General features: G+C 40.9%; 1 protein-coding gene across 3 annotated transcripts in view; it reads left to right on the plus strand.

Moving 5' to 3' along the window:
• The window catches only part of snx29 (sorting nexin 29), a 153,328-nt gene that overhangs the window by 75,752 nt on the left and 63,687 nt on the right, over positions 1-13,889 (plus strand). For all 3 annotated transcript variants that reach the window (XM_012866521.3, XM_012866530.3, XM_036132020.1), the window contains one exon: positions 5,894-6,000. In XM_012866521.3, the coding sequence (XP_012721975.2) occupies positions 5,894-6,000 (107 nt within the window). The remainder of the gene's footprint in view (positions 1-5,893; positions 6,001-13,889) is intronic.

The raw sequence follows: 13,889 nt of genomic DNA on the forward strand, positions 1-13,889 counted from the left end.
CCCTCGTGGACAATATAGGAACTGCATATTTTCAATTAAACAAAGTACATGTTTTTTTCAATAATTGTTTTATCATTCTCTTCATTTTATCTCCTCTTTCTTTCACCTTTTCTTTTTTTCTTCTTGTTCTTCCTTTCCTCTCTTACTTTCCCATTGTAGTGTCCATATCATGTGAGATGTTCCCCGCATGAATCATAATAAAACTATTCACATTCATAAATCAAGCCACTATGGCAAAAGCAGCACTGCTCCACTTGTGAAAGTCAAATCTGATGAGCTCTTTTTGGCATTAAGACAACAATTCTTATTGTCACATTACCAGACAGGAGACTGGAAAAAAAAAAATGATAATGCATTTAGCCACAGGGCCGGCCTAAATTGTTCGGCGGGCCGGATCCTGCCTGCGGGCCGTATTTTTGACACCCCTGGCGCAGAAGAAGATAACTTCTTGTATATTTCATCTTAAAATGAAGCGTAGAAGAAGATTTCTTCTAAATAAACACATTTTTCATGTGGGAGGAAATGTTTATTTGCACGTCTTTATTGTGTTGGAGAAAAAAAAAATCTCTAATTGTGTAATTATCAGAGCACCATTTCATTTTTCATCGCATACTTTGGGAATCCTTGACTTATATACAGTCGTACAATCTGAAACTCCAGCTTTACACATTAAGTAATATTCTGACACATTTAGTTATCAAACCTGAGCATTTTTCCTTATTTTTCCTGTGGTTCTATCCGTTAGATGGCAGAGGACATGAAGCAAAACATCCGGTGCTTGTAGTAATTAAATGTTCCTGCTTGTTGCATTAATTCCTTAAGATTTTAATAAGAGCCTCATCATGCATACAGAACACAGTTTGCTTTATTAAATATTTCTAATTGTCTATTGTTTACACACGTCTGCAAGGTTTCAGTCTGTTTCCTGCTTTCTGGCTGCACATCACTGCGCTTGCATCCAACTAATCAGGGGAATAGAAACAGAAACAGGGGGGGGGGGGGGGGGGTTATAGTGGTTCTTTCTTGTTTAAGACAGTTATTTTTCTTTTTTTTGCTGTAACTCTGGGCAGCATGAAGGGGGTGCACACTGTAAAAAGTGTGCACCCCCTTCTCCAGCTGGAGATGTGGTCGTTAAATAGGAGTCATTTCACCCCCGCCGTCATCTAAAGTGCCTCCACTGAACCCCCGCTGGGCTCATTTCCCCACATTTTCCTGTTGCGTCTGACAGGCCTGGTCAGCCGAGAGCCTCCAGAGCAGGAGATGTGTCGCGGTACGCAGGGAACGAGGTCAGGCGGAGGAAATGACGCGGTGGTGACTTTATCCAGGATATAGACCAGCCTCCAAAACTGCAGCAGCTGCAGGACTGGCTGAGCTCTTCGTGTGGCAACAACCCACGTTAATGTTCGCAGGGCTGGGGTCTCAGTGCATCTGGGCTAACGGGTAGAAAAGCCTGTCCTGTGGTTAAAAAACACATTTGAAGTCTTCCTAAACCACAAAGGAAAATTATAGTCTCACAAACCAAAGGTTGGACTCAAAACGGTTTGTTTGGTTCATAAACAACGCTGAAAATCAGCAGAAGAACATTATGCTGACAGTGAAGCACGGCGGGGGCAGCGTCATGCTCTGGGCCGTGTTCCTTCAGCTGAGACTGAGGCTTTTGCTGAAGTGGAGGGGATTATGAAACTTCTGAGGATGAGGAGGAGCTCCGCGGTTCAGCAGGACGAAGAACCACAGCGGCTTCCCCAGAATAAAGGTTCCTGTTCCAGATGCGGCCGGGCGAAGGAGACGGCCTCATCTGACAGATTTGGAACGTTTTAGTGAAGAAATGAGCAAACATTGAAGTTCAAGATGTACGAAGCTGATGGACCTTTAGCTAAAAGCCACTGAGTGATGTGATAGAATCACAAAGTGTTAGTTTGAGGGTGTGAACAGTATTTTTGGTTCTTTTTATGGGGATGTTAGGGTCGTAGCTCACATTAACGGTGGGAAAAGTTCTGAAATGGTTTGTCTTGGTTGTTTGATCTTAAAATCCTGCGTTCTAATCAGGGGTGTGTAAATATTTCACATCTCCCGCCAGCAGCCAGTTCATCCCTGTTAATCTCTAAACAACCGTTTAAACCAGAGGTGTCAAACTCATTTTGGTTGAGGGGCCGCATTCAGCTTAATCTGATCTCTAGAGGGCCACACGAGTTAACTCATTGCAAGATTAAATAGAACTAATAAAAGTGGACTTGTTGATTTTTATATTAAATTAATTTCACTTTTACACAATATATTATGAATAACCTCAGCGTTTTTAAGAAGAAGTATGTGCAATTTCAACAATACTTTTACTCAGTTAAACATTTACTTGTGCATTATGCATAAGAACTGATCACAGTGATTTTACAATGTTGAAAAACATTTATTCACATTTTTTGGAACTTAAAAACACTGTCCTGCATGACAAAATACATCAAACAGATAAAAATTAAGAAATGATTTAAATTTTTCCACATCTGAAGCTTAATCTGCTGATTAAAACACAGCGCCCCTCGTGGACAATATAGGAACTGCATATTTTCAATTAAACGAAGTACATGTTTTTTTCAATAATTGTTTTATCATTTTCTTCCTTTTATCCCCTCTTTCTTTCACCTTTTCTTTTTTTCTTCTTGTTCTTCCTTTTCTCTCCTACTTTCCCATTGTAGTGTCCATATCATTTGAGATATTCCCCGCATGAATCATAATAAAACTATTCACATTCATAAATCAAGCCACTATGGCTAAAGCAGTACTGCTCCACTTGTGAAAGTCAAATCTGATGAGCTCTTTTTGGCATTAAGGCAATAATTCTTATTGTCACATTGCCAGACAGGACAGTAGGGAAAAAAATCATTGTTGAATAATTAGGCTTAGAGACTTACACAACTTTATTTGTCATTTTGTATGCATAGAGTGCGTACAGAACAAAATTTCGTTTGCATACAGCTTGAAAATTTCAGTGAATTGCAGTAGATTTCAGAATAAAGCAAATTACAGGATAAAGTGCAACAGTGATTTCACAGCACAGCAATTGAAATGTAAACAATGCAGGACAAATGTGGTACAGAGTCCAGTTATAGGTGATGTAATGATAATGCATTTATCCACCGGGCCGGACTAAATTGTTCGGTGGGCTGGAATCGGCCCGCGGGTCGTATGTTTGACAGCCCTGGTATAAACCAGCCTGTCTTTGCTAACCATCTAATGGTCTCTAAACGTGTTCCTCTAACCCTGTTGGTGAGCAGCAGCGCTGCTTCCTGTCGTGAAAAGCTGAGACTTTCCTGCGTGTCGGTGTGCGGTTAGAATCTGCGGCACCTTTCCAGCCCCGTGGGACACATGCATGCAGCTGTTGGCTTTCTGGCTCACTTAGTCCTGTTATTTCAGACCAGCTGTTTGCTGCTTCTCACGGCGCCCAGAGCATCTGCGCGGTCCCCTCCCTCGCCTCCGTCCCTCCTCTACCTCTCCTGCTTGTTTTCCATCATCTGAAGCGTTTAAAGGCTGCAGACACTTTGTGTCCTGATGCCGTTGCTCTCTTTGTGTTTTGGGTCCTGTGGTTCTGACGGGAGGACGGCGCTTCCTGTTTGCGTTTTTAAGCCGAACATGAAGAACTGGTCCAGGTTTTACGTGCAGCTGATGTACGTACACTGCAAAAACAGAACTAAAAATAAGTAAAATGTTCCTAAAATGTGTGTATTTTTTCTTGATTTGAGCAGGTAAATAAGCTGGTTTGCCAATAGAATAAGATTTTTGCACTTAAAATAGGAACAACTCATCTCCATCATCTTATTTGAAGTGCATTATATCTAATCATCTTATTTTAGGGGTCAAAATACTCATTCCATTGGCAGATAATCTTATTTACCTGCTCAAATCTAGGACAAAAACACTCATTTTAAGAACATTTTACTTACTTTTAGATCAGTTTTTGCAGTGTACAACCAGCCCCCTTCATCTGAGCTGCTGCTCCTCGCCGTATTCTCTGAGCTTTTGTTAACTTTATGGTAAAGAACAGCCGTGTCTCACCGCGCTCATGTAACTGTACATAATTAATCATTAGATTAACTATCTGAGAACATCATTTAGCGCGTTTATGTGCTGATTTTAGACAGAAACCTTCTGCAGACGTGCTGCCTGTGTAGCGTTGGGTCTACATCAGCTGGTCTTTGCGTTGTTTGCACCCTGAGCATCTGGGATTGCCTCCTCGCTCTGTCTAGACGTTCAGGGGTCCGCTCCATCTAATCTCCGTCTAGCTGTAAAGACGTCTCCCTGGAGAGCCATCACAGCAGGCTTGTTTGAGCTCCACGGAGCCCCTGGACATGCTCACTTTATTTCATTTCCTTGAGCCTCGCTCTGTTTGTCTTGGTGCTGTTTTTGTGTGGCGGCACTAAAGTAACGCAGTTAATTTGCTTTTGCTGTGGAGAAAAACGATCCCTCTCACACCCACCTTTAAAAAAACAACAACAAGCTGCAGCTTTCTCCAGTTTTGCCATCGCTTATGGAGGGAAGTAGATTATTTGATGCCTCTCAGCTCAGCTTCTGGCTGCCGTGTCACAACTTTAGCCTGTTATCAAGCGACAGTCGCGAGACGAAACAATAAACTTCAGTAAACAAGCCAGTGGTGAAAGGAAGACAGTTTTTCATTTTGACAGAACATGTGAGCGCTCCCCCATCCTTTCGCCGCACAAAGAGCAGCGGAGTGCGAGTTTACAGCAGCTCCTGTGGGATTAGCGTACCGCGCTCATGTCTCCTGTCAGCCTGACATAATTAAAATAATTAAAATAAGGAGGAAGCACAGATCCTTCATGGCTAGTAATGAGCACACAGAGGCGAAGCGCTGCAGACTGCGTAAACAAACACATGAACAACTCCACGCCTGCTTCCTGGTTGGTGGAAGAAATCTATGGAGCCAAGAAAGGGTCATAATTATGGCATATTTCAACACATCTTATTAACCTCAGATCTTTTTTTGATTTCTTTTCAGTATCAAACCTTTAGTCTCGATCCGATGAGGCCGGGAAGATCAAAAGTTGACTTTTGGTTTAACATTTTTTTTTTTAGCCTTAACTACTTTTTATACGACAACTTTGACCGTTTGTTGTCGCCGTAGAAAAGTCTCTGAGGTGTTGCAGGTATATGCTCAGTTCTAATCAGTGTTGTATAGTAACGAAGTAAAAATACTTCACTACTGTACTTAAGGATATTTTGGAGTACTTTATACTTTCCTCGAGTATACATTTGTTTGATAAATTTCACTTTTACTTTACTATATTTCCAAACTTAATTGCATACTTTTACTACAATACATTTTCAATGTTTGGTTTAGTTACTCGTTACAAAAAAAAGTGAGAGGGAGAGAAACGCAAATGTTTCGACCCCACCTACTGATACCGTTACAGGTTTATTTATTAGCAGGTTTATCACTTAACCCTGTTCTTAGTATACACCCCCTTTGCCTGCACTTGGTTGTGTACAATTTTAAAGTGCTTAGCACTGACTTTACTGGAAGAAGGAAAACTGAAAGCTTATAAAAAGGTGGTATTTTCTGTCTAAACTTGGTCTAAATTTCTCCTGCACTTGGTTGTTTATATTATTTTTGGCCTTCAAAGTTTACCGAAATATGAAAAATGTAATTCAAACTGCATTTGCCTTGTTTTACTTTTTACTTATACTTTTCATTACATTACTTGAGTACATCATTTTTTACAGTAATTTTCATACTAAAGTACAAGACATTTTAGTTAGACTTTAACAGAAGTAACGTTTCAGTCAGTGACTTGGACTTTTACCAAAGTCATATTTAGGAGAGGTTCCTAAATGTCAGTTCTTTACACAGCGCTGGTTCTAACTGTGCTGTCTGCGTCTCTTGCAGGTTTGTCCGTGTTGCGCTCCAAAGAAGAACCCGGCCCGGCGCTGCAGAACAAGTTCATCGGGGACACCGAGGAGCTCGCCGCCAGCTATGAGCGGAAGCTCATTGAGGTTTGTGTGGACTCCATTCAGCCCAGATGTTTACAGAAACTACCTGACGTTAAGTCAGACTTTAGCTGTTTAAGGCCCGTTAGGATTAGCTGGAAAGGTTCTGTTTGGTAAAATGTCAGAAAAACCGAGAGCGGGAATATTTTGGGGAATAAATTGCTTCAAATTCAGAAGTTTTCATCCATTTGCTCAGTATTTATCGGACTAACTGTGGGACCTGGGCCCATCCACAAGCTCCTCACAGTACTTAGCTGACGTTTTGGCCCATTCCCCCAGACAGAACCGGAGGAACCGGGTCCGGTTTGCAGGTCGCACCTTTGCAGCTTAGCGTAGAACGGGTCCAAGCTTCAGCATCCCGCCTGACGTCTTCAGATGCTGCTTCAGTATTTCCATAAAACGCTCTTTACTAATGACGTCATCTGTCCCTCCTGCATCAAACACCCCCACAGCATGATGCTGCCACCACCATACCTAACTACCTGGATGATGTTCTTGCAAATGTCCTCCTTTTTGTTTCTTTTTTAACATGTCCGGTTTGATAGTGCAGCATTAAGAAATCTTGTCTTTATGCCAATAACAGACCAACGGATTTTACCTTCACCAGTGGAGCCTTACTGCTTTTACCATAGAGCTCCGCTTGATTTATATATGCAGGAAACTTTAATAGATGTTATGCTGGGACTATTTCATGTTAAATGGACAGAAAGAGGAAGTTAGAAGAGAAAAAGGAGAGAAACAGATGAGAACAAAATGCTAAAAGGTGAAAAAAGAGGAGAGGAAAGGGAGAGAGTGATGTAACATCCTCTGAGTCTGCTTCTACACCTGCAGAGAGAGATATATAGAACAGCAGAACCAGCTGATAAAGTATTACAGGAACAAACAACCAACACCTTGATACCATCACTGAAGAATATAGAGGATTAATTAATATAAATCTATAAAGTGACAGCTGGAGTTAATAACAGGGTTTTCTGGATAGAAGTGAGTCTGTAGTACCTGGATCCACCTGTAGGTGTTGGTGAGAGTGAACTTGTGTCTGTGAGGTTTATCCATGAGAAAAGATTTCTTTCAAATGCATCGATGGTCATAATCTCTGAGATCCTTCAGAACGTGAAACCTTTGTCCCTGAGTCCATTTACAGATTATAATCTGACCCTAATCTGTTGTTCATGGAGTTTGGCTTCTTCCTCTCTGAGTGGTCCAGGACCGGCTTCTCTCTCTCTGTCTGTGTTTTAAAAGCTTTGATCCATGGATTTCTGCAGATTCTGATTTCTCGTTAAGAACTCTAATTAACTCGGTTAAGCCTGATTTGTCCTCGTCCAAACAAAGAGTTCACACGTATGCCTCAGCCTCTGTGTTGGCAGTTTTAAAAGTTATCTGACTAAAAGGTAACAGTTTATTCTACTGCATCGTTATTACAAACCTGTTTGTGTCATTTGATTGAATCTGCACCAACAGTATATCAAACCTTATTAACTATTACTGCTGTCTGCAAAGGAGTAAATGAAAATGAGGGGAAGAACTTCAGGGATTTTCTTATATTTGCATCTTTTCCTCTATCCCAGCTGTTTTTAAATCCCATCCACACAAACCTGTTCTCTTCTTGCATTAAATGGAAAGTTCATCCTGTTTATTTAACTGATCTTCCGTCTGCGTTTCCCTCTTTGGATCATCTGCCGGCGCCACAACCGGATAATGTCTGTTTGATCGAGCAGATCTGGAGGCCAAGGCTCGGATCCCGACTCACTGTGTCGTTTCCTCTCTGCATGTAAAAGTAATCACACCCCTTCAACTTTTCCACGTTTTGATCCAACTTCAGCTAATTTTACTTGGGTTTTATTTCACAGAGCAACAAAAAGAAGCTGCAGAGCTGCTGCAGAGAAACGTTGTTTTACCTTGTCTGAAAACGACGAGCGAGGGGAACTTTCTAAAGCCTCGTTAATTTAAAGCCAACGAGATAAAGCTGATCATAACGAGCGACCAGAACGCCGACCCGCCTGGTAACCGTGGGTTCTGGCTGGCGTTGGTGTGTTTGAGCGGTGGAAGCCTCATGAACAATTAATGAAGGTTTTTATTTTTCTTTGATAAGAAATAACTCGGCTTCTGTTTGCCCAAACCACCATTTCACTTATTTATGCTCCTGTCTGCATTTTTTATGCTGTTAACTTATTTATCTGTTCATTTGCTGGTCTTGACCGGGCTTTCGCAGCAAGCCGGGGCGGATGGGTTAAGGACGGAGCCGCGGCGCTGACCGGGCCTCTGTGGCCTCAGATAAATTATCCCCCGGTGCAGAATGCAGATTTTCTCTTTTTTCGAGTTGTCCTGCAGAAATGTTGTGAAACAGGAGCGCAGGGAGGCGTGGCTCCGTCTGCAGACGTTCTATCTCCGCTGATTAGGAGCAGATATGATGTTCAGACGGCTGAACTCAGGCTGCGGCGCAGGATGAACCTGTGTGCCGGTTCTCAGTGATTTACATGAGCTGCTGTCATCGCTCCCGTCTCGCCTCTCTCACCTCAGCGACTCAGACCCGAGTTATCGATTTCCCAAAATGTCACATCAAGCCTTGTTAGACGCAGTCAGGCCTGGGAGAGACAAACAAATATTGGAGCACCGTGGCGGTGTTTGTGACCTGCTGAGGTTTTAATTTAATGTTGCTAATCCATTATATTGACTTTGAATGCGTTTACATCTGAGGCGAATCTCCAGGCGTCCAAAGACCTTTACCTGCTGTACGTACAGAAACCACATTCACCTTTTAGCCACCGGCTCTTTATACCTTACAAATTAAAGCTGACCTAATAATTCTGGGTTGAAGGTGAAGGTTCATCGTGGATGATGTGGGACAAATGTAACCTTTAAGCATAAAAGTTACATTTACAGGGAGTTTTAAATACAATGCTACTGTTCTTAAAATAATCTTTTTTTTAGGTTACTTTCAACTCAGATTACACATTTTAATGTGTTTGTCATGTAAAAAAGTAGAGCCATACCAAGTAATATTTGAATAAAATGCTTAATTACCTGAATGTTAAGGATATAAATGGATTTTTGGGGCTTTTGTAATAAAATATCCACAGTTTGTCAAAGTTTTGTCTCATGAAACATGATCCAGGTGCTGTTAGCACGTGGCTTTGTCTGATTAAATGAGTCTAAGGTGTTTATTAAAGCCCCCAGGTGTGAAAGTGAGGGCTTAAAGGTCGACACCCTGCTGTATCTCTGCCTCAGACAGCGTCCACCAACATATGGCCTGGGACTTAAAGGGAGAATTAAAAAGAGAAAATCCATGTTTATGTGCAGGACTGATGCAAATCAGTAACAATTATCATTTTCAATGTCTAGATCCAAGCTGTCTTCTAGTATTGTGCCAAATATGCACTAAACCGTTTGCAACCAACACGTCGTTCAGCTGCTCTTCATGAACACTGTTGTGTTTTCCGTCGTCGGCTCTATATACTGACATTTTTTCCCAAATCCAGACCGGACACTAGCTGATTTGTCTCGTCACTGTCGCTTTAAATAAACGGAGCGAATCATGTTGCACGGCCTCCTTAAAGGGACAGTACCTCAGAACCAGGAGAAAACGACTGATCACAGTCTTTCCTGACATCAGCCACGTCCGCATTAATAATTTGATAACGTTCAGAACTGTTAACCAGTAATTTATTTCACATCAATGAACAACTTTTTTATTACGCAGCTAAATATGCATATACTTTAGACTTGAAAGGCGTCCTGGTTTAGCCTGAGGTTCTGCGTCGGCCTTTGCTGAAGCTTTGGGTCCAGGTTCTGCTGGACTTCCTTTACCTTTTAGGCTAAATGATGCTGACCAGTTCTGATAGAGGTGGGAACAGGAACATGTGTCTGTGAAGACAGACCTATGATGTCTGTTAATGCAGATAAAGAATAAAAATCACTACTTTAACTTAGTTAAAATCCCTTTGAGTTGTTTTGTGTTTAAACTCTTTTTTTAATCTAATTCTAAGCCTGGAAAATAGTTGTTTTTCTCCTATTTCTGTTCACCTGAACATTGATTATGTGAAAACTATTAAACTTGGAACTGATCCACCTAGACTAACTTTCAGTGCCCCCCCCCCCTCCCACTAATAGCCTCAAAATGCTATTAGTGAAGCAACCTGAAATGATGCAGCGATAAAGGCACAAGATCTCTTTATTTAATGCCTCAAATTGCTTAATGCCACAAACATGTCGGCTGAGATTGGAGAGAAAAAAGCTTAAATTCCTGACATTGATCTGCGGGTCTGAGCTGATAAGGAAAGGTTGAGCAGGTGGTGATGTAACATCGTCTTATCGGCGCCCGCAGGCTGCTGGTGTCAGGCTAACAGGTAAACGGCACCGAGCTGCTCCAGTGAATCTACTCTCAGCGCCGTCTCACTGCTCACGTTTAATTGCATTTTGTTATCAAGTGGGCAACTAAAGGCAGAGCGGCGTGGAACTGGAGGGCCTCGCCACGCTGCTTGGTACGCAGCGTTACGTGGAGGAGAGCATTTATACAAAATGTAAACCAATAGAAATGTCAGCGAGAGTCTGAGAGGAGGGAGCGATAACATGAAGAGGCTTTAACACACCTGTAGTCCCGTACCTTTAAAAGACATCTGGATGGATGCAGGGAGACGTTGTTGCTGCTTAAATGTGAAAAAGCCAAAGTTAAATCCACAAGCTGATCGAGTTTTGTTAGTCGGAACGCCGCCGCAGGGTTCTGAGTGTTCTGTGTGAAAAACATAAAAAATGCTGAACAGATCCACCGTCCAGCAGTTGTTGGCTCCTCTGCTTAGAGTTAGCTGATCTCAGGCTGAAAAAAACGATAAAATCCAACTTTAGAAAAGTTTTTATTACTTTTAACAAAATGCAACATTGAAACTGTTTCTGTAAACTGATTTTTTTAAAAAAATGTTACTTTTTAAATTGATCAGAGTGGCTGAGAACAATATGTGGGTAGTTCCTCAAGGATCAACAGGAAGTGACGCAGAAACGCAGAGTGGATGTGCTTTAAAACCTGCCAAAGGCCAGGAGGTTTGCAATAATCTGCTGGTCTCTGTCAGAAAAACGGGTCGTCAGAACCATGATCCGAAGCATTTAGGCTGAATCCTGTAGAAAACCCGCAGACTGAGCAGAGAGCAGCTAGAGCAAGTGTCTGCAACCTGTGGCTCTTTGGACCTTCCACAGTGGCTCTTAATAACTTTGGCTACAAATTATATTTTTATTACGGTATTTAAATGTAGTAATGATAATAAATGCAGGTTTTAGCAACTTTTTCTTGTACTAATCGCTTTTAATTTTCACGACAGAATGATGCTAAAAGTGCCAGTAATATTTAATTTTAAATCAATATTTTTTCATTATGTTGGAAACTATGATTTCATTTTCTTTACATCATCATCCACAAATATCAACATCCCATCCATCCTATTTTTTCAAACCTCAAAATAGACATAAAATGGCGTTTCTTTAACAATGACAACATATTTTTTACAGTAGATCTTTATCACAAATTATAACTTGTCTTTTTTTCAAAACCCACGTAACATTTGCGGCTCTGAACGAGTTTAATTCAAGTGGACCGTAGGCAAAACGGCTCTTTTGACTGTAAACGTTGCAGGCCCCTGATCTAGAGGAACCAGGAGTCCAAACGATCGGGCTGTCCTGCTGAGAGCTCCTTAAAGGTCTCTAAATCTGATCTAATGACTATTGTTTAATTGTTCTTTTTGGCTTTTAAGTGACAATGTGATACCATGTCACAGGTTGAAGTGTGACTGCAGCAGATATAATGCAATAATAATAATTTAACTTTATTAGAGAAATTCACTTCTGCATCTTAACCCATCCCCTTGGGGAGCAGTGGGCTGCCATGTGCGGCGCCTGGGGAGCAATCTGGGGTTAAGGGTCTTGCTCAGGGACCCATAATGGCAGCTTGTGGGAGTTGAACTCAGAACCTCTGGGACCGAAGCTCTGTGCTCTAACCACTAGGCCACCACTCCCCCATGCGTGGTTCAGATCCGCAGCGCTGGAGCTCAGTTTCCACCTTTTCTGCTGCTTAAATGTTGGATTATCCACAATAAAGGTGTTCAGCAGAAACGCTTCGACGTAACCAATTTAGCGGCTTTAGAAGTGTTTATGCTGCGAAGTCAGGGCAGATCATTAGTTGTTTTCATTCCCACATCCATGAGAATTGATAAAGTTTAGAAGGAATGTAGGCCAGAACTTCCCCCAGAATCAGAGATTCTCTTTATCCAACAACTTATTAATTAACAATTAAAAAAACATGAAGAAGAAGAAAAGCGTCAACTAAATATCTACAGACTCAGAGGAGACGCGGGAATAACTACAAAACTATGAGCTTTTACAGCGCCTGTTCTCTTTGCTCTTCACTGTTAGCAAATTTGATCTTCAGAAAAGCCAAATGCTGCATAATGCATGCGATCCTTTCCAGAAACAAGCAGCACAAAGAAAGCTGCTGAGATATTACTCTCACTGAGGGGTGAGACTCCATACAAAGACGTCTGCTGCAAGGTTCCTCCAGTTTTTTAATAAAAAACAGCATGTTTTATTAATTAAATCAGTGTTTCACGTCCCAACCCACGGCTCGGTAGAATCACCCCAACAAAGTGTGCAGAGCAGCTGAAGTCACGAGATTCTGGTGAGGAAACTGTTGCTGGATTCATCCACCAAAGAAGTTTTACTGGCCCGAACCACAGGAGGTTCCTCTGAAGCTGTTGATTCATTTAAAGAGTTTTAAATGTTTAATTTGATTAAATCGGACCAGCAGTGGAGTGACTTTATCCTCCTGCAGGAACATAAAAGGCAGGTTTTAGTGACTGAAACCAGTTTTTACATGAAACTGTTTCAGACCTGAGTCGGGCTGGACGATATAAAAAAAACAACAACATAGCGATAAAACAGAAATCATATTCATCGATATCGATAATTATCAACAAATTCAAAACATATATTTGAAGTGCAGCCCTGGACATTTTATGCTGTTGCTTAGCAACCTATTTTTGGATAAAGAACACACAAACACTGAATTCAAACTAAACCCTTTATTCAACCAACTTTTTACCAAAACTGCAAGTTTTTAAAAGAGAAAAAAAAACGCGTCTCTGAACTCTTTGTGATTGGTTGGGACAATGTAATTAATATTATTAACCTACATGATTGGCTAGAATGCAACAGGAAGGAAAACTGTTATTCTATTAACTTTTTATTTATCTTTTTTTTCTTCTATCATCGATACGTCTATGGATTGATAAATATTGTTATTGAATTATCGTCCTAGATCTGAAGGTTTCAGACGTGCCGTCTCTGTATTTGAATAAAACCTTATGACCCGACATCAAGATGCCTTAATCCACCTTTTGCAGCAAATTCTGCTAGAATAATTTTTAGGATTAGTCTGTAATAAAAAAAAAAAATCTGACATTTTCTTTCTTTTTATAAAAAAAAGAGACACACAGGCTCAAAAGTATACATACACGCCACAACTAGTGTCTGGTTGCAAAGTTCGTGTTAATTATTTCCATCAATGAGCTTCTGATCAGAATTGGTAGAACTAATGACCCAGAGGTGGGCAGTAACTAGTTACATTTACTCAGTTACATTTACTACAGTAACTTTTTGCAGCAAAACCTACTTTTAGGAGTAGTTTTACTGCGCTGTACTTTTTACTTTTACTTAAATCATATTATTACTCAAGTATTGCTGCTTTTACTAGAGTAAAATCTCTGGCTACTCTACCTGCTGTGAGTAACTTCATGAATAAAGAACAAATTAGTTTTGACCAAAAATTCATCAGAGAAACAAAAACCTGGAGTTTATGTTAAAGTGAGACTTCTTATTTATACACAACCTTTATTATTTTAATATTATTTTCTATC

Source organism: Fundulus heteroclitus, unplaced genomic scaffold, assembly GCF_011125445.2.
Source record: "Fundulus heteroclitus isolate FHET01 unplaced genomic scaffold, MU-UCD_Fhet_4.1 scaffold_47, whole genome shotgun sequence".
In the NCBI taxonomy this organism is placed as follows: Eukaryota; Metazoa; Chordata; class Actinopteri; order Cyprinodontiformes; family Fundulidae; genus Fundulus; species Fundulus heteroclitus.